General features: G+C 38.7%; 1 protein-coding gene and 1 non-coding gene across 2 annotated transcripts in view; both read right to left on the reverse strand.

The window, feature by feature from the left end:
- CCDC158 (coiled-coil domain containing 158) overlaps positions 1-26,842 on the reverse strand; it is a 78,059-nt gene that overhangs the window by 48,458 nt on the left and 2,759 nt on the right. The window contains exons 2-12 of the mRNA XM_032633143.1: positions 22,993-23,210; positions 17,705-17,814; positions 17,264-17,591; positions 16,826-16,902; positions 15,275-15,385; positions 14,531-14,645; positions 8,814-8,933; positions 6,861-7,058; positions 5,706-6,188; positions 2,817-3,006; positions 830-982 (exon numbers count right to left, since the gene is read on the reverse strand). Coding sequence (XP_032489034.1) covers positions 830-982; positions 2,817-3,006; positions 5,706-6,188; positions 6,861-7,058; positions 8,814-8,933; positions 14,531-14,645; positions 15,275-15,385; positions 16,826-16,902; positions 17,264-17,591; positions 17,705-17,814; positions 22,993-23,210 — 2,103 coding nt within the window. The remainder of the gene's footprint in view (positions 1-829; positions 983-2,816; positions 3,007-5,705; positions 6,189-6,860; positions 7,059-8,813; positions 8,934-14,530; positions 14,646-15,274; positions 15,386-16,825; positions 16,903-17,263; positions 17,592-17,704; positions 17,815-22,992; positions 23,211-26,842) is intronic.
- On the reverse strand, positions 41-148 carry LOC116754881. Its single transcript, XR_004350210.1, has one exon. It is a non-coding gene; the product is annotated as a U6 spliceosomal RNA (small nuclear RNA).

A 26,842-nucleotide genomic window follows, 5' to 3' on the forward strand; every position in this document is an offset into this window, starting at 1 on the left:
TGTTAACCAGCGAAGAAAGAGCTGAATCTCCAAGAACCGCACAAAATATGGACGCGTCAAGAATTTGCGTGCCATCTTTGTGCAGGGGCCATGGGAATCTCCTTCAGTATCTTTCCAATTTTGGTATATGTGCTGTTGAAGTAAGCACAAACGTAAGTCTTTTAACATGAAAAAATACTGAGAAATAGAAAAAATGTAGCCTTTAGTTAAATATTCATTCTTACAGTCAGCTAATATAGCCATACAAACAACGATATGAATAATATGAAACAGCAGCTAACCTTCTGTCTCTGAATTAATATGGACAGCAAGGTGAAAAGGGAACAAGTAAGGGGTTGAAGGGACCCCTCATCCTAGCAGTTCAATTCCCAGGGCTCCCTCCCATCTTCATCTCAGAGAAGGCATTGGGAACTGACAATTAGCCACAGGTACACAGTTTATGTAGATAATAACCGTGTGAAAAATAAGGTGTTGAACGAAAATTATTGGTAACCCGTCTTTATATCAACACTTCCTTAAAAACAATTAACTGGCATTTATGGACATTGAGGTCTGTTAGAAATTATTGAAATAGCTACAGAAAAAGAAAGATTCAGATACTTAAAGATTAAATTAAGTAAATGGCAATTTCCCTCAAAAAAACAAAAAACAAAAACCTGCGAACTACTGCTATATAACACCCATCAGTGATACTATTTACCTATTGTTGTATGTCTCTCACAGCATGCTGCCCTGTGAAGAGGTGAAAGGCAACGTATCTAGGTTTGTGTTTTAATAAATCTAGACCAAGGGAATTAAAAACAAAAGGAAAAAAGCTACTAAAGCATACCGTGACCATCAGATCCTTCCATTGACTTTAATGCATTTCTTGTTTGTTCTAGCTCAGACTGTGCAGATTTTAATTGCATTTTCAGCTTATTTGTAGTAGTTTCCATTTCTTCACTTTTGTTTCGAAAATTCCTTTTTAAGACTTCATAGTCCTCTGTACAACGTGATAATCAATAATAGTTGATTAATTTTTTCTACTCCATTGTTATAAAGTATATTTTATTTGTAATTAATGATCACAGAATTTTAGAGCTGAAAGAGATTCCATTTAGTTACATCATTTGTTACAGAAATTAGATGTACATACACATTTCCAGGCATCTGACTCTTTTTAATCTGCTTGGGTGGATCTTCCTCCTTTACCCACTTATTATTTACTGCTTTTTCCCAGCCAGTATAATTGGCTCACATCTATTTCATCTTAAACCTTCTTGGATAATCATATCTACCACAACAGATTTAACCTCCAGCTGTAGGTAGATGAAATGTCCACCACATAGTAAGTAACCTGAGGCCGCCATGTGTCTTATCTGATTTTTTATCTCCAGTAACTATCAAAATACCCGGCATTCATTGTTCATACATAAGAATACACACACACACACCCACCCACACACACATATACACACACACACTTATTCAACTATCTATTTATTTATATTTATCTATTTATATATGATAGATAGATTTACATATATAGGGAACAAACAGAACCAAGACCTCTCTGCTAAGATCTAACTCTGTCTAACTAGACACTTCCACGTGGATGTCCTGGTGCCCCCAGACCAACGGTATCACACTGACTGCGTCTCACCCTCCTGCCCGCAAGTCAACCCCTCCTGGTTTCCTTCTCTCAGCTGTTGGTATCACTGTTCTCCCAATATTGCAAATTTAAAACCTGAAACACATACACAGTCCCTCCAATCTCCAAAAATATTCTTAATTCTTCCCTCTCCTCTCCTTCTCACTGCCACTGCCTCGGTTCAAGTTACGATCACCTTTCCCTGGGACTACAGCAAAACCCTCCTTAACTGGGTGGCCTCTGTTCCTTTAGGCTTGCCTTTCTCTCTTTACCTGCCGACCATGTCCTTCTAACATGTAAATTTGATGACAACAATCTCTTACTTAATATCTTTTGCTGGCTCCACATTGTCTGCCTCATTTCTTAGTCCTCATTCCTTTGTATTTTTACTTCCATAAATACTTCTGAGGTCACATTATGTTATTTTATGCCTTCATGCTTCTGCCCATAATGTTCTCTCTGCCTGGATTGCCCTTCTACCTCTTTTTCACCTGCCAAATTCCTTTTCCTCCATCAAGCCCAGTACAGATGTTCCCTCCTACAGGAGGCTGATTCTCTATCCTCTGCCACATGTGCAGCCAGCACATGTCCACTGTGCCTCACCCACTGTAACCTGTTCTATACGGGTCTGGTTCTCAACTAGCCAGGAGCCTCACTGCTGTTTCTAGGGCCTGTCTCAGCATCTGGCATAGTAAGTGTTCAGGAATCACAGATGTATGCGTGTTTGTGTGTGTGTGTGTGTGTATGTGTATGAGAAGTAGATAATACCTATACCATACTATTGGTGAACTAGGAGTATTTCATTTTAAAATTTAAGGCCTTGGATTTTTCTGTTTCAAGAAATTTGCATAAGTCTGTTTACATGTGTTGCTTCGTTATTAAACATCTAATCAAGCTATCTGACTCAAAGAACTCAAGGTTTCCGCTTCCCTCACCCTCCTCTTGGAAACTCAGTGAAGAATTTTATGGACACTGAAGACTGACTAAAGTTAGTGGTTAGTAAGTGCAAGCTGTGGGAGGGCTTCAAGGAGAAGCATCAGGATTTCAGGTGTCGACTGGGACAGCGTAATTATCCATGTTTGTAATTGGGATGAGGAACCATTCTTTCACATAGTCCCAGGATCCTCATTGAACTTCACTGATAGCACTCCTATTTTTTAGCAGAATTTGAATTGGAGTAACATACCTGTAAGGCTGTTTAACTCATTCCTACTAGCTTTCACCTCACTTAATAAATGATCTCTCTCTTGTCTGATGTCCTTCACTGCACGGAGCCGCTCAGAGCCTGCGTTCACCAGCTTCACCTTTTCCAGCTCCAGGTCACTCACTCTGGCTTCAAGCTCCCGTATCTTTGCATCTTTTTTATCTTTCAAAATCTAAATATAGGGATAAACACAAAGGACAGAGTAAGAAATAAAAAAATAAAATATAAAGCAGCAATAGTACGCTGGGAAACAAAAGGAATATTTGACTTCCTTTTAACCTTAGATGTTAATTCTCAGTATCACTGACCGCAATCCTTCATGATTCCTATTCTTTGTACCCATTCATTCAAAAAAAGGTATTGAACACCAGCACCCACTTTGTGCCAGGCTCCACTTTATCTGTTGGAGATAGCGTAGCAGGGGAGGTAGGGGAGGCCCTAGGTGAGCACCTCCTTGTTTTACTCCCAAAACACCTCACCTGCGAGGCTTCCCCTGCCCTGGCCGTGTACAGCAGTAATCAAACAGTGTCCTTGCCCTCGTGGGGCTTTAACATTCCAGTGAGAGGAGACAGATGAAACAAATATTTAACAGCCAGATAATGAGGACAAAAAAGAATTTAAAAGGTGAGAGGGTAGAGAATGAACACAGGGAGGGGGCTGCTACGTGAGCTAAGTTGGTACGTAGAAGAGAGCCTGCCGGCTACCCGGAGGAAAGCCTGCTAGGCAGGCTGGCTGTTGGCTGTTCTGGAAACTTGGATTTTGAGAGGGTTCCCACCAGTCTAACTAATAAAAGTGGCCCGCTCTGCCTAAACTGTTCTGCAAACAAAACGATTTATGCTGAACACCTGTTTTCCTTTCGGAAGACTGTATTCACCTGTCCGGTAAGGAGTACCTAAATGACCAGCTCCCAGTATAAAAACCCTGCAGACTGAGTCTCTAATGACCTTCTCTGGTTGGCAACATTTGACACATGTTGTCACAACTTGTTGCTGGGGGAATTAAGCATATCCTGCGTGATTGCCGGAGAGGACTTTTGGAAGCTTGTGCCTGGTTTCCTCCGTGTGCTTTTTCCCTTTCCTGATTTTGTTTTAGATCCTTTCATTGTAATAAATCCTATCCATGAGCACGACTATCTGCTGAGTACTGTTTGAGTCCTCCTAGTAAATGATCACCCTGTGAGTGGTCCTGGGGACCCTGCCACAGTTGGTCAGGAAAGGCTTCTCTGATGAGCAGAAACCTCAAAGAGGTAAAGGAGCAAGCATGTGGTAGGCTGGGGACAGCTCCAGGCACGGGTAATGTGTTCAAGGAACAGCCCTGGTCCAGGAGGATCCCACATGCCACGGAGTAACTGAGCCCGTGGACCACAACTGCTGAGCCTGTGTTCTAGAGCCTGTGAGCCACAACTACTGAGCCTGCATGCCACAACTACTGAAGCCCGTGTGCCTAGAGCCTGTGCTCCACAACAAGAGAAGCCACCGAAATGAGAAGCCCACGCACTACAAGGAAGAGCAGCCCCCGCTCACCACAACTAGAGAAAGCCCGCACGCAGCAACAAGACCCAATGCAGCCAAAAATATAAACAAATTATTTTTTAAAAAAGAAAATCAATATTAAAAAAAGATTTGTGATTATCAGAGGCAGGGAAAGGATGGGGAGGGGAAATTGGATCAGGTGGTCAAAAGGTACAACGTTCCAGATGTAACAGAAATAACTACACTTGTGATGTAATGTACAACATAATGACTATAATTAATACTGCTGTATGGTATACTTGAAAGTTGCTAAGAGAGTAGATCCTAAAAGTTCTCATCATAAGGGAAGAAACATTGTTTTATTTAATTGTTTTTGTATCTATATGAGATGATGGATGTTGACTTACTGTGGTAATCATTGCACAATATATGTAAATCAAGCCATTATGCTGTATACCTTAAACTTATACAGTATTGTGTCAATTATATCTCAGTAAAACTAAAAGAAAAAAATTAATTGTACATGACTTGTCTCCTACTAATTACCGTGGCAGATAAAGGTAACATAAAGCTTAGGAAATCAAATTTTTAAAAATTGGTTCAATAGTTTTAAATTTTGATAAATATTTACTGAGCACCTGCTGGGTGCAAGGCACAAAGTCCTGGGGCAGGGGTACAAAGATGAGTAAGATGTGTACCCTGCTTGAAGAAGTCTGCAGTCTTATCGGGAAGAGGAGACATTGCTATTTACACACACACACACACACACACACACACACACACACACACACACACACTGCAATACAGAACGTGATCCAGGCTATAACAGGTACAAATGCAGTATAAGGTTCAGAAGAGAGAGAACGGAATGGGGGAAGAGAACTAATATTTTCTAAACATCTTCCACAGGTCAGGAACCAAGCTAAATAAATCCTTGATACATATTTTCTCATGTAAGCCTCAAATAACCCAATAGGTTTGGGGGGCTTTGTTTTCTTTGTTTGCTTTTTGGTTTACAGACATAGAAGCCAACGTTCAGCAAACAGTCCAGTGTTTTACAGTTATTGAGTGGTGAGAGATGGGGTTCAAATTTAGGTCTGTTTGAAGAGGGACAGAATGCTTCTTCAAACTGTGGGATCAGGAAAGGCTTCACGAAGAAGCTGGATTTTCTCTTTTGTGTCAGCAGTTCTGAACCATCTTGGGGCCATTCCTTGTGGAATCTGATAAAAGTATGGAAACTTTCTCACAAAAACGTATATGCACACTGACACAAATACACTCAAACAATTTCAGAGTGTCCACAATCATCTTACAAAACCCCTTTCCAGTCAATTAGGTCATACTTACTCATGGGAAAAAAGATATTTCAGAAGCTAAACCACCAAAACACTCTACAGACCTTAACTTCCTGTAGCTCCAGTCTCCTATCATTGATCTCTTTCTCCAGCTGGGCTTTCTCTACTTGCATAGCGCCAGCCGTCCGTCCGTGCTGGCCCACCAGCTGCGTCATGTTTTCAATCTGTTGCCGCAGGATCTCGATCACTTTGTCCTTCTCTGCCATCTGCAGCTTGAGGGCCTCGCATTCTGTCTGCACGTTTCTGAGGTGAGCCCCTTCATTCTTCAGATGCTGCAGCTCCTGCAGCTTCAAGTCCACCCGGGAGCGCAGCTTCATGATCTCCGAGTTGGTGGCCTCGATGGCTCTCTCTTTCTCCTGGAATGAAGCTGTCAGGTCCAACACAGTCCTCTCGGAGCTCTCCAGGCTCAACTTCTTGGCTGTCAACTCTTCTACTACTTTGCGGAGCATCTCTTTGGTGGATTCAAGCTGAGCAGTCAAGGAGGACACTTTTTCTAGACTTTCATTCTTTCCCTGAATTGCTGCCATCTGATTGTGAAAGAAGAATTTCATGAATTTAGGCAGACAGAGGTCTCGAGATACGACAAGTTAGCGCAACAACGTGAAATCATGAATCTGACCGTGTCTCAAATTGTTCTGCTGTCAGAACCTCATAGAGACCATAGACTGACATGTGTTAATTAGACCAAGGTGGAGAGGCCTTAACTGAATAATAATGTTCCTCCTCTAGAGTGGTTTTCTAGCGTTGGGAGGAGCTTGGCAAGTTTCCCCTGAGGATGTTTTCCACACCAAGTTAAGTTAGGATAACACTGGCAATAGTGGAGAGTGTGGTAGGATTGAAGACAAACTGCCCTTTCTATTTCCCTCCAACCTGCCCCTTAATTCCGGGGGAAAAACAAAAACAAAAAAAAAATCTGTTTGAAACCTTCAACCCTGCTGTTCCTCAGATCTCCCTATGGTTTGATGCTTTTCTGAAATAAGCAATTACTAGGTTACAAATTTCTAGGTGGAAATGAAAAGGAAAATTGGATGGGAGTTTCATTACACAACAATGGACAAAAACGAGATAAAGCTTAACATTTTAAATTTAACAAGTCGTCAAAAATATAGACGTAAACAACAGGTTTTTATAAGTTGCTCACAGAATCCACAACTCTACTTTGGGGGAGACTGAGGAGGAGCCGCCCAGCCCCGCCTGACCTGCCGTTCCACCTGGCCCTGACACTCGCTCTTCATGGCCTTGAGGAGGGCCTCCAGGCGCTGCACCTCCATGTTCCTGTTGTCCAGCTCCCGCCGCAGGTGGTCGATGGTGATGCTGTTGCCTGTGTCCCGGTCCCACAGACGCTTACTCTGTTCCTTCTCGAGACTCAGCTCCTTCTCTCGTTTATGCAGATCAGCCTACAAGAAACGAAGATAAGTTTTTTCCCTAGTATTAAATAATTAAAGTAAAATTCTTATTTTCCTTCCTTACATCATTTTTGGAGTTGCTATGTGATTTGAGAAGCCTTTGACTTTGGAATCTGATTCCCTTTTAATGGCTTGATAAAGAACAATATTTCCTAGAAAAATAACATTTTGTTTACTTGTAATTTCTAGCATTACACCTCAAGGGACTAGACCCCAAATAGTATATAATGAAGAGGAAACTACAAATCATCCTGCTAAGTTTTGAATTTTCTAACAAAGGCATTATGCTTCACATCAAGTGTACTCCTGTAATAAAGAAAAGCTTGAAGGAAAAGCAACAGTAATTTGGTTGACTGCTTCAGAAATAGCAGAATAGTGTCTGGTATTGGGATTGGAGGGGCAATTGGGTTGTGAATAGAATACCTCCCTCTTCAGTTACTCAAGAAACATATAGTGAGTGTTTACTGTTGGCAAAAACTCCATAGTCGGAGAAAGAGAAAAAAAAGACACACAGATATTCAGAGAACTTTTCACCCAGAGAGAGATAAATGGACAAATAACTGAAAGTGGCTTTTCACTGAAGAGACAGAGCTAATGAACAGCAGAGAGAAATGATCGAAAAGGAGATCAAATGCTTCAAGACGGCATCTAAGTTGGACCTTGAGAACAGCTTGGAGATGCAGAGATTAGGAAGAAGGGACTAGAAAGACGCACATGGGGTTTGCTTGGAACACTGGGTGTATGTGGAGAGAAGAGACTGGAAAGATAAGCTGGGGCCACATAATAATTGAAAGGCAGGGAGTCTGACTTTATGGGGAGAGTAATTTCTGAGTGGAAGAGAGACACAATCAGAGCTATAGTTTAGAAAGATGAATACAGGCTGGATGGAAGAGGGAAGAAACTAGATTTAGGAACCGAGTGAGGAGATGCTGCCACACTGCAGGTATAATGAGGGGCTTGGACGAATGGGTAGTGGCAGCAAGAATGAAAAGGAGGGGATGGTTATGAGGACGGTTCAGACATTTAACCTCCAAGATTTTCAAATTAGATATGAGGACACTGGGATACACGCAATAGGAGGGAGAGAAGTGAGGATCATCCCAAGGTTTAGAGCTTCTCTCCCAGTTGCCAGCTCTCCCTTTACGGCACGCTCTTCAAGCCCCCCTGTCGGCCTGTCCTCTACCAGCAGAGGGCGCTGTAGCCCGGAATAAGGTTGGGTGGGGAGAAAAGAACCCTATTCTATAGGACCTCTAATAAATATCACACGAAGGGGTACTAATATCTTCTTTCCTAAACTTCTCAGCCTGTCGTATCCCTAAACAGAGGGCAGAATCTGGTTCACTACTCTCAGAATCCTCTCTTCTTTCCTTCTAAAAAAATTTTTTTTACCTGAACTTGCATTTAAATTTTCTTTACACATAATTTGTATGAGTTTCGGATGTTGTTCGGCTTTGAAATGAACACTCAACGTGATTTCAATTTAGCAGAACACAGTACCTAACTGAAAGACTACGGGTGTTTGAAGATTGGCTTCACCTAACTTTTAAGCCCTAACAGTTCTGCTTAAATTATAGAATACTATATTTTATATGTAAAACTTGAGTAGTGTCTAGGATATTGTGTTGTGTATAAATGTACAACTATGTGGTAAAATTTGTAATTTTACAAATAAAACTAGTTTTGTGAACTACTGTGGTAAAAGTTTCCCAGAATTAATCTCATTCATATTTCAGAGCATCAACTTGCCAAGAGCTTTTGAAGTTGATCGTCCAGATTTCCAGATTCCTGACTGAACTGATCACGTTCCGTCCGTGCTTCCATTAGTTCTGAGTTTGCAAGAACTAACTGCTTCTCCAGCTCTTCTATCTAAAAGGAAAGCACAAATCAGTCTGACTACGTCAATGAGTAATATAAAATAAATATAGTCTTTGGAAAACAAATGGTATTATGTTGGGGCAGTGGTATTATTTGGGGGGCAAAAATAAATTTTATTGTGATGTATTTTGCAAAGTTTTCTAAACTTAAGATCTATGTAGAATTTAGCCAGACAAACTGACCAAAATGAAATACTTGGTACTGTCAAATCTACTGTCAAGGATAAAACTGATTGATTGGTTTGGATGCAACTGTGATTAAACCTTCTTAAAGAACATATGAGCAAGACTAACTTTTTCTTAATGACTATTTTAAACTGGGCTAAGTTCATTTAAGACCTTCATGTATTAATTTAGCACACACTTATTAAGCACATTATATATAAACACATATATGCAACTATCTCTTTGATAAGTGGTAAGTATGAACACTTAGAAGTTATCTGTGTGTGTGTATATATATATATATATATATCTTTATCTACATACATACATACATGACTTAAGAAAATACTAATACAGGACTATCAAACAGTTTCCAATTCAACAGAGTAGTATTACAGCCTATAGGGACTGGAATATAAATTTTAATATATACATTGGATATATTTTAAAACTGACTCTGTATTTGACTGCATGTTATATATAAAAAAAGTATTTCACAGGAATGAGATAAAATAAAACATTAGGTGACCGACTGAAATGTGCTCATAGATTCTCATAATCCTATAAAGAAGTACTTTCACTCTTGTGCTCCTCTGGGGGCATACACAGAAAAAAGCCCTACAACAATTCACCCTCTGTGGCACAAGTAGCTTCCCAAGATAAATGAATGAATAGTATCAGTTGATATAACCTCTTCAGCTCTTTTATTATTGGGAAAGACTAACTCAGCACACTTAGTAAAGACAGTAGGAATAGTTAGGAAAAAACCCATAAACTTTCACTTTGGGTAGACAAATGTGATCAGACACGAAATGCGATCTTACTAAGAGTCAAACACCTTGGGTTCTGAACCAGCTTCTGTCACATAAGCTCTCTGAGTCTATAATTTGAGTCTAAATTATACATTTTTCACCAATAATTTGAAAAGAGTATTCTAGATGATCTTTTAAATTCCTTTCAATTCTGCTACTAATACTTTTTAACACAAGAAGAACAGTATTAATGAAGCTGAAATTCCATCTTTTCCACCTGTCTTTGGAAACAAAATATGGTCAAAGGAACCATATTCTGAGCTATAAATTTAACAAGAACATTTTCAACTTGAAAAGTTACTCATATGACTGAAACAAACATCTTCTACTCCTAGTCTGGTGTAAAACCGTTTCTGTCTTTGAGCAAAGTATTTGTATATGCGCTTTAAAAGCTCCAATTAAGACTTGCTATTTTATGTCTGTTTTCACCTTTTAAGAAATCCTGGGTAACCATTTGATGTTAAAATCTATGAGACCAAAAAAATAAAAAGAAAAGAAAAAGAGTCAACTCGTAACTTTCTAAGTATCAGAAGTTCCTCCAGACCCCTGCAGGAACACTTGTTTTGTAGTTGTCAGTACTGACTCAACTGCTATAGCTCTGCTTTTACCTTTCACTTTTTAGAGTAAAAATATTTATATTAATTAATCATTCAAAAAGATAAATGGAGAGTGAAAGGGAAAACCATTGAAGTAGCAGCTGAGCTGATACAAACAGCTGTTAAAAACACTATAAAGAAAAGCCTTTTAAAATGTCCAGAATAAATACTGACATCTGAGATATAGTAAAGGTTTTTTCTTTTTTTCTTTTTAAATAGCAGCACTGGTTTTCCCTTTCACCATCTATGAATCTACTTTTTGTTTTGGATCACTGGACAAATCGGTACTGGGATCTCATTCTAATCTTACAGTGATTTTAGGTATCACCAATCGTGCCAAATTGTATCTTTTGTTCTCTGTGCTCAAAAAGACACAGTTATGGGGTAATAAGGGATGCTGCAGGTGAGCATGGAGGTGCATTGGCAGAACTATGCAAAGAGGTTTGCACAGAATCTTCCCGCAGAGTATATAGCTCCAGCCAGTGCTACTAAATCTTTACATTTTGAGTATGAAATTCAGCCCCAAATGCTTTCAAAGTAGGAAAAATAAACTTAGAATCAAGATCATGAGATATTTTTGTTGTCAAAAAGCGAAAGTTAAGAGTAAAGCCAAATCTACAGAGCCAATAGTGACAGCTTCTACTGGTCCAATTTCGTAAAGGGGAATTCTGGAGGTTCTCCTAAAATGGAAAGAGAAGAATAGAAAAAACATTACAGTAAAACACTTTCGTATGTCTGAAGGCTACGTCTAAAATGTTCTTTGAAACACAATTTCTATTTTCATCAATATGATCTGAAGAGAAACACTGCCCTCCTAAACAAGTTTTCTCTAAACTTATGCATTCTAGTTGGGAAAGTTTTGTTCAGACCTGTCATCAGTTTTTTAAAAATAATACTTTTTTTCTGAAGGAATCTGACCTCAGGAGAAAATAGTAATGCTGCCTGCCTCTCATAAAATATGTTGATGTATAATATCAACATACCCTTATAAGTCTCTTTTCTCACAAACCTCACTTTTAATCATAGCTTTAAGTATTTTCTCCTTATTGTTATTTGGACAGTATATACGAAAGTGTGCACTGAAGCAGTGGAAACTAAAATATATTTTAAAGTTTTAATAGGCTTTAGCAATGTAAAGTCAAGGTACATGAAAAATAAAAGAAATTAACAAAAGAATCTGTCTTTAAAAATTCTATATTCGATTTATTGCAACAAAAACATTTCATAACAATAGAATTTTTCATGAACCCAAACTGAAATACTTTTGTTAACTTGCTTGATCTTCTTTGCTCAGTTATGCCATGTATTATTATTATTATTTTGTGTTTTTTGTGGTACGCTGGCCTCTCACTGTTGTGGCCTCTCCCGTTGCGGAGCACAGGCTCCGGAAGCGCAGGCTCAGCGGCCATGGCTCACGGGCCCAGCCGCTCCGCGGCATGCGGGATCCTCCCGGACCGGGGCACGAACCCGTGTTCCCTGCATCGGCAGGCGGACTCTCAACCACTGCACCACCAGGGAAGCCCTGCCATGTACTATTAATGCCTTTCAGGTCGGAGTATACTCCAATCTATATTTACATGGCAGGGTAATCATCTCTCAGTGTTCCTTCACTAAAGGGAGTCACTGTTAAGAGATCCTTGTTAACCATCATCTAGGTGCCAACTCAGTTAGGTTCAATATGCTTTATTATAAGTCTCAACAATCTGGATTAAAAGTAATTAAACTAATATGCCCCCCCTTATTTCCAATAATGTTGACTGTTTAAGACTGTCGAAATTCTTGGTGATCCATTGTTTACATTAGAGCAAAGTAAGACAATGATTTTAGTATTATGTTTGTATCTATATGACCTCAAAACACTCATAAAAGGTTTGCAGTCATTCATCTGGATGCTTATGCTTCTAGAATGCTAAAGAGATAGACGTTTATAAAAACCAAAACTGTTTTTGTATTGTTTACACGGCAGTATTTGTTAAAGTTTCCTACCATGCCCAAATTTGGAGTTCCTCAGCACGATGCTATATATCAGACCACGTGCAGATTAGCAATGGCTGATAGCTTAGGAAGGGGTCATCTTTCCAAGCAACATTACAAATGGAAAGCTATATCGATTTCAAATTATGTAAGACAAACAGGTGAGTTGAGTTTTAGTTAGTACTTCGTGGCTTTTCAAAGGGTTTAATTTGTCAATAAACAATGAACAGTCTTTTCAAAATGGTTTGAGTATGATGAATATCGGTTATTGCACTGTACTACAGTACAGCAGCTCTCCCATTTCCTTTCTCACGGTTGGATCGTCAGTGCTCAGCTCGGCCAAGGTGCCTACCTCCACTCAACCTGAGTAGTAAAGTAAAGCATCTTTCTACCCCACGCTGTACTGAAATCATTACCATAACCTATAGGGTGAGATCAAGGCCTTTTGTGTAGGCTTGATCTGCCCAGAATGGGTTCGATCGATATTCCCGCTATCAATCTTCAGGGGAAAAGTTCACCCTGAGAAAAGAAACTAGAACACAAAGAGCAGGCCTCAGAGAAGCAGTAAAGAGCAAATATTTCTCTCCGGGCTTTTGTTTCTTGGGTTTTAGCCTTTAAGAAGTCTAAGGTTCCTCAAGGCTGCTTCCAGGTGGCTGTTGTTGAAATGACCTTGATACAAGAATCTAGGCCAAGAGCTAAGGAAGAGGTCTTGGAGAGCAGTGTTATTCACAGTGCAACCCAGCAGTGAAAAATGAAGTCAACTTAGTGAGCATCAAATCAGTATCTGAAGAAAACAGAAAAGAGCCAGCGTCTTAAGTAATAGGGGTAAGTATTGTTTTGTGAAGTGTGCTTCAGTTGTATGTGTGTACTAGATTATATGGTAAACTATATTTCTTGCTGTGGGTACTGATCAAAAATGTTTGAAAGTCCCTGTAGAGGATCCAGATCTCATAGCTGAGATTATATAGTTTCATGTTACTCTTTATTGTTTAGACTTTTATAGTAAATTCATGTCTAAATTTTCCATTCTTCTTTCAGCCGTGCCACAACGAATTAAAGTTGAGGTCTTTAAAGTTGAGAACCGAGGAGAAACAGCCCCCTCCTGTGGCCAGCAAATGGGTGACAGCGGTAATTACAGGAGGGGTTGCTCAAAGGCAGGAAAATATCTGGAAGAGTTAGTGCTGCAATATTCAATTGCTTCTTCCCATAAGGAGCTTTTTTCTTGTACTGTTACCCTGTAGAACTGGATTATTTTATAAAGAAAATCTGGCAGCTTCCTTATACTCTATTTCTCCCCAATCAACTAAGGAGTAGGAAATTAGCTACAAGTGGTTAGAACTGTAGGCTCTCTTATAGGCAGGATGATTATACGTAGAATTTATCTTCCAGACTAGGACATTTTGGAGATGAAAGGCGGCATTCACAAAACAGGACACTATTTTGTGTCCTTGAAATTAAGAAAAATCTAAGCTCCAGAAAAATGGTTGATAATGATAACGAATAGCTTGTCTTTAGCTATAGACAGGGAGAGAACAGAATATTGTAGTAAATATTAATATCTAGTTTTAATAGGAACTGTGTGATGAGAAGTGAAGATTTAGCTTCCTAATTATTTTTGATTCGGCCTAATCTTGAAGTGAACTCAGTTTGCTAGCCGCACAATGATTAATACGGAGGAGCTGAAGTAAGAGAGGAGGTTAGGCCCCAAAACGTTCAGTGGTCGGAGAGACCAGCTGGTACCGAAGTACCTGCTAAGGCTAAGCCTTGTAAAAGTAATTAAAATGGCCTTATTATTCACTTCTTAGAAACTTACTTGAAGGATGCAAAAAACTTTTCTAAGAATGAATGAATTTGAGCAAACAACTTAAAAACTGTTTTTCTATAGTAATTTAACATGTAGCTATTTAGCACCCATCTGATAAACTGCTTTTAATTTTAAATGATTGCTTTGCTTCCTCATTTTCAAAGAAACCATTAAAAACTATATAATTGATTCTGTGTATAATAGTCGCTGGAAGCAGAGCAGCAAAATCTAAACTCACCTTGTCTTCATACATCCTTTTGGCTTCCCTTAATTCAGAACGTAGCTGAGAAACAGTAGATTCCAGGTCACTGAGTTGACGCATATACATTGAATTTTGGTTTCTTGCTTGTTCTCTAAAAAGGGTTTAAAGGGGGAATAACAGCAAATAGCAGACTAAGAATAAGTGTGATACCTAAGGGTTCTCTAGCTTTTAGATACTTCCACTAATTATTTAATATGGCATTATTAGGCCAATAGTCTTTTATTTTCCAAAACTGCTTATTAAAAGATTAAGTTCAAAAATGTTAACTGTTAAAGGTAGGTGATGTATACGTAGGAGTTCATTATACAGTTTTCTCTATACCTTTGTGTATGACTGAAAATGTCCATATAAAAAGTTTCAACACAGGAGCTCAAACTATAAAGTTATTTATATGCATATATATATAATTTATGTATATTTATACATACACACACATATATATAGTGTGTGTTTGTCTTATCCTATCAGTTGAAATGTAGACAATATCTAAAACATCCCGTCCCAAGAGGCCCAAATACTTGCCCTAATACTTCTGATATGGTTATAAAGTATTATCTACATGTTAAGTAATCTTTTCTGTTTCTTTGAATGTTAGAAAAGTTTTACTTTCCTGTAGAATCAATTACTAAGTAATTTTTTAAAAGATCTTAGAACAAAAAATTGATAAAAATAAAATGAAGATAAATGACTATCAATTTCAAACCACCAGGACACACATACTGAATGATTTCCAGTTGACTTTGGATACTATCGGCTTGGCTCCGAGCACTGCTAGCTTTCTCAGTAAGTCCTGCTTTTTCAATTTCATATTCACTGATTAACTGCTCAATCCTACAAAAAGAATGTGGTGATTGTTATTTGATACAGATGTTGCCTGACAATGAATTATGCTAAATATTAATGATTTTCAACACTCTCAAATTTAGTATTTTGTTTTAGCTTTGAATATGCTATTCTTTTTATAACAAGTATGTAAATTAGATCCAGAATCCTTTATCCAAGTCCTTTGGGGGCAGTCGGGTTTTAGGATTCAGATTTTTTTTTTTAAATTTTACAATGGTAATAAATAACAGTACTGAGTATCGTGACACCCCCAGAGAGATCTAGGGAAGTGTCCTAGAAGCCAGACACTACTAACACAACAGTAGGTTTTTAAATATTCGCGGTAACTCATAAAGACTATAGAAAGCTTTACATTAGCTCAGGTTTTCCCAACAAATGAGTGACAAAGACTCTAACCTTGACCAAACTTTAGTCAGACTCCTCTCAGCAGTCTGCGCCTCCACCCCACTTAGTAAGAAGCCTAGGCTTAGTATGAATCTCGCTAAGTCAGTTTAGTAAGAAGCCTCTCACCTCGATGCCTCCTCCTAGTAATTGTCTATCCACTGAACCCCTCACCCTGCTTCTTGGCTATGAATCTCCATTTGCCCTTGTATTGCGAGTTGAGCCTCATCACTCTCTAATGCAAACTCCTGTTGCAACAGTCTTCAATAAAGTCTTCCCTACTTTTTAAACACGTGTCAGAATAATTTTTTCTTTAACGTGAGTTTGCCACAAATCTATGAAAAAAAGATTCTGTGCTTTAGAGCTTTATAGAGTTTGGAATTGCTGATGAGAGATTATAGACCTGTGGTATAGTTTCACTACGATCTTCTATACCAGTGTTCCCCAACCTTTTTGGCACCAGGGACCGGTTTCATGGAAGATAATTTTTCCATGGACCGGGGCTGCGGGGGAGGAATGGCTTGAGGATGATTCAAGTGCATTACACGTATTGTGCACTTTCTTTCTATTATTACTACATTGTAATATATAATGAAATAATTATACACTCACCATAATACAGAATCAGTGGGAGCCCTGAGCTTGTCTTCCAATTGATTTATTGTGGTCCCTGTGCAGTCGAACCTCTCTGCTAATGATAATCTGTATCTGCAGCTGCTCCCCAGCGCTAGCATCACCGCCTCGGCTCCACCTCAGATCATCAGGCATTAGATTCTCACAAGGAGCATGCAACCTAGATCTCTCGCATGCGTAGTTCACAGCAGGGTTTGCGCTCCCATGAGAATCTAATGCCACGGCAGATCTGACAGGAGGCGGGGCTCAGGCGGTAATGCGAGCCATGGGGAGCGGCTGTAAATACAAATGAAGCTTCACTCGCTCACAACCACTCACCTCCTGCTGTGCAGCCCAGTTCCTAACAGGCCACAGACCACTATCAGTCCGTGGCCCAGGGGTTGGAGACCCCTGTTCTATACCTCAGAAACCTACCTATTTTGATGTTGTTGAAGTAGTAGTTCTATTTTGTTCTGTGATTCAGATTTCAGTGTTTCAAGCTGATCCTCTACCTGGTTATAAAAAAGAGATACTGATTTAGGAATTGGTAAATCTAAAGCTTGGAAAATTTAGAGATTTTGCAACAAAAGGAATGCCTTAGAAAGATGCAAACAGAAGCAATGCTAAAATCAGATACATTCTATCGCTGTATTTTATTAGATCTTTTACATTGGCTATACTCTCACGTAACTATACAGATAAGTCGAGTTAGTTCCCATTGTTAACAAAGATCATTGTGGAAGTAACTTCTGCTATTTGAGAGACCAAAAATGAGAACTTGGCTTACTTTGAAGAGTTTCAAAAATTATATGCCTAATACTATTGTCTTAATGCATTTTAATACAATATTGATGTAGTGTTCTCACCACTTACTGGAAATATCCTCCCTTTAAGATAAGAAATCTCTGTGTCTAATTCTCTTAGGATTTTACTAATAGCTGAGCCCATGTTGCGGAAGTGGATGGTAGACATGCTGTCATGGTCATATATTTTCTTGCCTGAGGCTTCTTCAAAGTCAACTAGGACTGATCGAATTTCTTGAAGCACTCCCTCATGACTAAGCATCATCTTTCTTAGCTGCTCTATCTGTGTGTTGCTATCTCTCAGCATATCATCCTTAAGGCATTTGGCAGCTTCAAGTTCATGAACGGTATTTTGAAGCTGATTTCTTAAATCCTCCTGGGACTGACTCTCTCTTCGTCTAGGAAATAAATGAAAGAGAAGAAATAACACTGATAAAACTCAGATTCACACAAGTGATTTTACACTACAAGGAGTAAAACTTTAAGATAATTTCAGGTACCGAATCCCAACCTGATGTCAGCCATGGCATCTCTCTCCATCTGCATCTCTTGAAGTTTTGTTTGCAAACCAATGACTGACTGTCTTAAGTAAAATGTTTGTTTCTCATGCAATTCATTGCTCTGAAGAAAAAAAAAAAAAAGTCCTGCAAATTAGTTTTCATTAGAGGAACGTATTTCCTTATAGCTAATAATTTCCAAAAGTCTATATATCAATGATTTATTTTTATGTGTACTTCCTTCCCCCTTCACCATTGTTCGGGGCCTAATTAATCATTTCTCACCTAGGTTTTTTGAATACCTTAGTCTCACTGTCTCAACCTTGCCCTCTTTCAATCCATTCACGTTACAACCAAAACACCGTTCCTAGAACAAATCTGACTCTGGTTCAAGACAGAGATAGAAATAAACTCTATTCCCGAGGACATGAGAATTGGTGGAAATTGTGTATATAGAAAAGTCAACCTCTACCTCCAACTGACTTAAAAAACTTGGCAGCAGACAACTACCATTCAAAAATCAAGGTGTTCTACTACAAAGAAATTCACAAAGATCTCAAAATCAGGCACTGAGAGATCTCCCAGCACAATGGCTGATGCCCCACCTAATTATCCCAAAGTAAAGCCATCAAGTTCTGCCCCCAGGGAGACTGCCATCAGTTTTTTTACTGTTCATTCTTGAGTATGAACAAAAAGCCAAAAACCACTGAACACTTGAAGGAAGATTACAAAATAAAAAAGAGACCAAGATTAAACAAATGAGCAAATACTCAGGAAAAAAGATCCAAAGAAACAAAAAGAGATAACGCAACAGTGGAAGAACACTTCCAAAAACTTGTGTTGCAGAGAAATTTGAGAGACATTTTTGCTGTAAAGTAAGAACAGGACACTGTGTCAGAGAAGTGATCAGAGGAGAAGAGAGAGCTCTTGGAAATTAAAAATATGGTTGCAAACTAAAAAGTTGCAATAGAAATGTTGGAAGTCAAGAAATGCACCCCAAAAGTAAAAGAGTAGACAAAAATTTTGAAAGAAAAGGTAAGAGATTTAGAGGTTCAACCTAGGAGCTAATATCTGACTAACAGGAGCTTCAGAAAGAGAGAATTGAGAAAACAGAAAAAAACTATCAAAGAAAAAAGAAACCAAAAAAACCTGAATTCCTCAAAGCTGAAGGGCACAAATCTGCAGGCCAAATGGGTCCACTGAGTCCCTTTTGGTACTAGCACAGGGAAGGAAAAAACAAAAATCCACACTTAAGAACATCATGGTGGAATTTCAGAGATAAAGACCCTAAGGTTTCCAAAGGTGAACCCCAATTAAGTAAAAACATATCATCTACAAAGGAACAAGAATCAGATAGACATCTTCTCAGTCTGTGCAAGGGCACACAATATTTTCAAAGGACTGAGAGAAAATAACTTTCAGCTTTATCCAGCTTAAGTCATTATCAGAATGAAAAAATTCATATAATGTATGTCTCATATACTTCTTCTTAAAAGTTTCTAAAGATGTGTTTTGACTAAATGAAGAAATAAATCAAGAAAGAGGAAAAGAGAAAACAGTGAATCCTGGAAATCATGAATTCAACCAGGAAAGCAGTGATAGGAATCCCAAGAAAATATCTATACAGCAGACCTAAGAAGAAACTCATCGAGACTAGACGGAAGAACTCCTAAAGGGTCCTGGGTTAAAGGAGGTTTGATAGAAAACCTATATAATAATTTTTTAATGAGGATATGATAAAGGTAAATATCAACAGTATAAGGAAAAAGCAAGGCAATTAGGAACCACAGGAAAAACAAACATTACACAGGAAAGGAAATATAGTAGGTTACTACCTAATTCTGCAGTTGACAATGTTTATATAGTCAATACAAGGTAAGATCCTTTACCTTCTTTTCTAATAGTCCAGGTGAATGGCTAGAGTAGTCTGAACTTTGTATGGTAACAGTGGAAATGAAAACATTTCCATATTTGAGAAATATATACGTGGTACACTGGATGGACTTGGTAGTAAAGTGGATGTCAGGGAAAATGAAGAGGTATCAGGAATGAATCAGGTTTTTGCCCTGTACAACAATATAAATGTGGCACCATATACAGCTAGAAGAAAGGTTTGGGGGAAAGATCAGGTATGTTGAGTTTATGGAGCCTGAGAAACATTTCAAGTAGAAATATCCAGTAGGAACACAGGTACACTAACTGGTGTGGAGACCAGTTAAGAGGTCTGACCAGAAATGTAAACTGAACATCCACTTACATGTAAATGGCAACAGAAGCTATGGGAATCACTATTACTGTCTATGGAGGGTTTTGCTGGAATAAGAAACTGAAAAAGAATGAGCTGGAGGAACATCAGGAGAGTGTGTTTCCATGAGACCTAAGAGAAAAGAGCACTTCAAGAGGAAGAGAATTGTCATGTGTGTCAAATGTTGTTGGAAAGTCAAGTAAGATAAGGAATGTAAAGCATTGATTAGATTTAGCATCACCGCTTACCCCTACTGTAGCATACATGTCCTGTTACTATCATTTTCTATTTTAAATATCTCAGCTATAAGACTGTAAATGTGTACATAAAAAGGACCACACCTTTTCCAGTTTTATATATCCAGTACCTAGCATAATATCTGTTACATAGGAGGTTTCTGATAAATATTATAAGTACCCAAATAGCCCTGTTATTTATTTACTGATTTAACTAATTTATTGGGAGCCAGTCAAGTGTCACGTACTCCGCCAGAGGATAGACTTGGAAAATTAACTGACATTGCTTCTTTTCCTCATTGGTACCTCTGTGCTTCATCTATCTTTCTATCTATCTATCATCAATCCATCTCTTTAGTGCACTTATCATAAAGTATTCTCATTACTTGTTTATATGCCAGGCCCCCTTCAAGACTATGAACTGCTTATGAGTCCTACCTTATTCATCTTTGCATCCCCTCTACATAATACAATGGTATCTCATTTTCAGCACTTAATAAATTTGTAGTTTTTTTTTAAGTGCTCACACATTCTGATGAAGTAGAACAATCCGTTAATAAATACAATAAAACGTACTAAATACTACAATAGACGTGTGTATGAAGAGCAACAAGTGTACAGAGGAGAACACACCTACTTGTGTCTAGAGGAAAGGCTTCAGAGAAGGAAATGCTTGAGCTGAGTCTTGATGGATAATAAGTAGTTAACAGGTAGACAGGCAGAGAAGAGGAAATGACTTGGGCAAAGGCATGAAGGTCTAGAACAGAATGGCACATCCAGGGAAGAGTGATATCGCTAGAATGGAGGGTACATATAGGGAACAGGTAGCCGAAGAGGCCAAAATGTACAGCGAAAAAAATTCGATCACAAAGGCCTTTGTATAAGTTTGACTTCTAGGCTATAGACTACCAGGATCCAACATGCAGCTGTAAAGCTGACTAAAGCCAGCTTGATTCTACACAAGGTCCACTTGAAATTTTCATCGAATAACTTCTATACACTACTTAGCTATCGTGTATACACATACATCTAAAAACCGACCCCCTACCAACTGCTTTTAAAGAAAAACCAGGTATCATGAAAGCAGGACAGCAGGCCTGAACCAATTACTAATTATAATTATAGATGAATGTCATTAATTATAACATTTTGAGCAATTCAAGTTTCACTAAGATTACACCAAGAGCACAGCAAAAGAAACAATTAACAAAATGAAAGCGACAACCTATGGATTGGGAAAAAATGGTATTTGCACATCCTATATCTGATAAGGGGTTAACATCCAAAGTATATAAAGAACTCATACAACTCAATAGCAAAAATCCAAATAATCTAACTAAAAATGGGCAAAGGATCCGAATAGACATTTTCCCAAAGAAGATACACGAATGACCAACAGGTACATGAAAAGGTGCTCAATACCACTAATCACTAGGAAAATGCAAATCAAAACCACAATGAGATATCACCTCACACCTGTTGGAATGGCTAACATCAAAAAGGCAAGAGATAACAAATGCTGGCGAGAATGTGGAAAGAAAGGAACCTTCGTGTACTACTGATGGGATTATAAAAAACTGGTGCAGCCACTACAGAAAACAGTATGGAGGATCCTCAAAAAGTCAAGAAGAGAACTAACATATGATCCAGCAATTCCACTTCTGGAAATATATCCAAAGGAAATGAAAACACTCTGTCGAAGCGATACCTGCACCCCCATGTTCATAGCAGCATGCTTTATAATAGCCAAGACATGGAAACAACCTAAGTGTCTCCTGACAGACGAATGGATAAAGAAGTTGAGGTATGTATGTATGTGTGTGTATATATACACACACACACAATGGAATATTATTCAGCCACAAAAAGGAGGAAATCCTGCCATTTACGACAACATGGATGGACACCGAGGGCATTATGCTAAGTGAAATATGTCAGACAGAGAAACACAAGTATCATATGATCTCACTTACACGTGGAATCTAAAAAACAAAATACCAAAAAAACTTACACAGAAAGAGATCAGATTTGTGGTTACCAAACAGGGATGTGGGGAGAGGGGGAATTGGATGAAGGTGATCAAAAGGTACAACATAAGTACCGGGGATGTAATGTACAACATGATGACTACAATTAACACTGTTGTATGGTATATATGAAAGTTGTTAAGAGAGTAATCCTAAGAGTTCTTATGACTAGGAAAAAAATGTTTTTTCTTTTTTTTTTTTTATCTATATGAGATGATAAATGTTAAGTAGATTTATTGTGGTCATCATTTCATGATATATATAAGTCAATTCATTATGTTGTATACCTTAAACTTATGCAGTGCTGTATGTTGATTATAGCTCAATAAAACTGGAAAAAAATTACACCATTAAGACAAGGCATTATGACTTATTATTAACAAAAGACAAATGGGTGTGTAGACTTTTCATCAGTCCAATTTTTAATAGTGAAACAGAAGGCACAGGCCAAATTAACAAGTTTAACCAATGAATCCATTTTTTTTTTTTTTTAATTTTGTTTATTTATTTTTGGTGATTTTGTGCTGGGTCTTAGCTGCGGCCAGTGAGCTCCTTAGCTGTGGCATGCAAACTCTTAGTTGTGGTATGCATTTGGGATCTAGTTCCCTGACCAGGGATCGAACCCATGTCCCCTACATTGGGGGGTGAATTCTTAACTACTGCACCACCAGGGAAGTCCCATGAATCCATTATTAAGTTTTTTTTCCAGAAAGTTTGGGTTCTATTCCAAAGCTCTGTGCCTCACTGTCTCCCCCAAATGGTATCAGATACTGGAGGAAAAGAATGTAACTCACTTCATTTAGTCTTCTCTGCAAATCTTTGACTTGATGTGAATATTCTTCCAAAACACGTTCAATGTGTTCCTTTCCAGGGTAAGGAATGACTTTTCTGCGAGAATCAAGTTCCACTTCATATTTAGGGAAAAAAGGGATTTGTGTCAAAGTCCCAGTTGAAGATGTGTTTTCAATTATTGATCCACGAATAGCTGACATAAAAAATGAACCTGAAGAACCTAAATATTAAATAATTAATTAACCAATGAATTAACTTAATAATAAAATAATTTTGTGGCAAACATTATCCCAGGTAGATTCCCTTATTGAACCCTGAAGGAGCTCAAGGTCTCATGGGGACAACAGAAAAGTGAGAGTGTCTCTGAGAGAGAAGAGCACAAGGTAAAAAGGAGGAACAGGTTAGGGAGGAGGGGGTAGTTTTACTTGACAGTGATCAAGTGATACTTGAATTAGTCTTGAAGCATCTATGAGTAAGAAGTAACTAGTCTGGAAGACAGGAGAAGAGGAAGAGCATTCCAGGCAGTGGGAACACCATCATTATTGGCGAGGGGTCTTGAAGCAGCGTGGCATACTATGGGTGAAAGGAAGCAGTGGCCAGATATGAGAATGAAAATGTAGGACATATCACGAAGGGCCTTGTGGTCATGCCAAGGAATTTGGATTTCACTGTGAAAGCTCTAGGGAATCATTAAAGGACTTGAAGATAGGGGTAATACAACTACACTTGTGTTCTGAAAAGGCTCTCTGGCTTCAGTGTAGAGAATGCATTGGATGGGGATAAAAATGAAGGTAGAAACTCAAAGTAGAAGGAGGCTTTCAACAGTTCAGGCAAGACATGGCAAGGGTCTGCCCTAAAGCAGAGACAGCAGAGACAGAAACAAGGGCATGAATTTAAGAAATATATGTGGTAAGTAAGAGAGAGGGAGACATCAAAGATTTCTCTTTAGTTTCCAGCTTCAGCAACGTCCAAGTAACGATGTTGATTTGCAAATACTGTACATGGACTTGAAGTCTGGCAGAGTGTTTTACTTTAGAGATAAGCTTCTGGGAATCATCAGCATATGAGTTCTAATGAATCCTTGGAGTCAAGGGGATCATCTAGGGGCAACGTACAGAGTGAAAAGAGAAGAGGATCAAGCAGAGCACTCCGAGGAAATATTCACATTTAAAAGGAAGACAAAGGAGGTAAAACCCAGTAAGAGTCACAGAAGACACACGAAGATTTTCAAGAACCACCACTGGCTTGAACTGAGGGACAGAGACAGTATGAGATGGAGAGAGGCTTTTCTACAAGCAGGCTGAAAAAAGCCACCCAGCTGGAAACATATGCTACCTTTCATGCAAAAGGGAGGAGAACTCAGAGTCAGACCCAAGAGTCCAGTGGATGGTGCCAGGAACCATGGAGACTTATCCCCAGGCCTGGGTCCTAATCCATCAGCTAGTCCTGAGTGGTCAGCCTGTGCCCAGCTGGATTTCAGAACTGTGTGCATATGTGCTTCCAGACATATGTGCTTCCTGTTTACTGCTTCCTCAATAGGAGTGGACAGTGGTTATCCTGTGCCTGGCTACCATTGCATGTTGGGTGTCACAAGTCTTCAGAGAATGAGGAACTCTACTCAAGGAGCTGTATTTAAGGGATTACAATTAAGGAGTTTCATCCATACTTGAATCTAATTTAGGTAAAGGTATTCTGGCCTCTCAGTGAGTGCTGTAGTGTGATCAGGCTATTAGGGGCCTTCTTAGGAAAGTGAATATATTTTGCATGTGAGAGAAATATAGATAATCTGTGACCAGAAAGTAAACTTGCAGTGGTTTTAAAATATGTCCGCATATTCTTTGCTACTCCTCCCTTAAATAGGTGGAGGTTAATTTCCCTCTTCTTTGTAAGAAAGGAGAAACAAGAGTGTATGTGTACGTGTATATGCATGTACATATATGGATATGTGTGTATGTGTGGCATTTGCTTAATTTTGCACAAAAGAAACACTGGAACAATAAAACAGAATCTCATGAAAACAGCTATCTATAGGAGTACAGGGATGGGTGGAAATAGAATGGAAAAGATAGGGATGGCAGCAAGGCTCTTCTGAATATACCTTTTTATAAAGTTTTCACTTTTGAGCCATATACATGTTATACATATTCAAAACATAAAACTGAAAACTAACAGAAAACAATAAACCTAAGTGTACAGTAAGTTGATAACATAACCTCACAGAGAAAATAGTTCCTTTCAAATAACTTTAGAACACAGTACCCTGACTGCACGTGAACTTAACTTAGCAGGTAAGCTGTTAATATAACAGGTGTCGTTACAATTCTGAAACGATTTTGTGTGTACCGTGTAAGAGAGAAAACAAGTAAACACACTGAAGTTGTTGGAAACTTGAGTTTTCACTGTAAGGGAAATACAGATATGGAATGGGGGGAAGATGAGGAAGAACTCTGTGGTACTGGATTTGAGAATTACCGGTGTGAACTTAAGGGAAAAAAATCTAATTCCAAGCTTTAGACACTGAGCACTCCTAGACACAGTGACACTTCAGTAGCAATAAGCACATGAGATCTTGGTGTGTGAATACTATTTCCTACTAGAAGGAACCAGGGCTCTTTAGTGAATAGCTGATTCCAGGTCTGGTGGAACAGGAGGAAAAGTACAGCCTGAAACATTCTGATGTGCCAGAAAGTAATGAAGTGGGCCATGTTTTAAAAAGACACAGAATTGGCTTAAAGGGGCTGGCCAAATTTGGTACAACTGAGCATCAAAACAACAGTGACAACAATACATTATAGCACTGTGAATTAAAAACAACCTATGTATCTAGAGTGATAATAATAAAAGTTTTTCTTTCCTGAAAAATGTATGCTAATTACTATGGTAAAATTAGAAATCATCGGGCTTCCCTGGTGGCGCAGTGGTTGAGAGTTTGCCTGCCGATGCAGGGGACGCGGGTTCGTGCCCCGGTCCGGGAAGATCCCACATGCCGCGGAGCGGCTGGGCCCGTGAGCCATGGCCGCTGGGCCTGCGCGTCCGGAGCCTGTGCTCCGCAGTGGGAGAGGCCACAACAGTGAGAGGTCCGCGTACCGCAAAAAAAAAAAAAAAAAAAAAAATTATAAATCATCAATGTAATAACTGATTCAGGCAAGGATCTTCAATTGACGCTAAAACCACTGAATGGAAGGTTATTTAGTACTAGGATATTCACAAGGTCTCAAAGGGCCATCCTATAGGTTACTTATTTATTGTAAAGGAGAAAATATGACTCTAAATTAGAAGGATCTGGCATTATGTGTTCCCTAAAGTATGATGTAAAAGTATAAACTGTCACCTATGTAAAACTCTTGCCAAATGAGTTTCATCTGAATCTAAACATGAGCAACAATCAGAAAAAATCTAGAATGTGGAACATTCTACAATACAACTGGTCTGGACTCTTAAGGAAAATGCTATGAGAAACAACAACAAAAGGAGGGAGGATGGTTACAGATTTAAAGAGAATAAAGAGACCAAACAACCAAATACAGTGCAGGATCTTTGATCTTAGATTTTTTTAAAACACTAAGTAAAACTTTTTTTGGAACAACTGGGGAAATTTAAATATGAATATGAATTAGATGATAACTGCATCGACAGTAATCTTCTCAGATACAATGATGTGGCAATGTAGGACATCATCCTTTTTCTAAGGAGATGCACATTCTGGTTTTGAGGCATGAATAATGATGCCTTCAACTTCAGCAAAACGAAATATAAATTGTAGGCATAGAGATAAAGCAAATATGATAAAATGCTGACAACTGGTGCATCAGTTGAAGGGTATTTAATGTATTCAACGTACTATTTTTTCAA

This window comes from Phocoena sinus, chromosome 5, assembly GCF_008692025.1.
Source record: "Phocoena sinus isolate mPhoSin1 chromosome 5, mPhoSin1.pri, whole genome shotgun sequence".
Taxonomy (NCBI): domain Eukaryota; kingdom Metazoa; phylum Chordata; class Mammalia; order Artiodactyla; family Phocoenidae; genus Phocoena; species Phocoena sinus.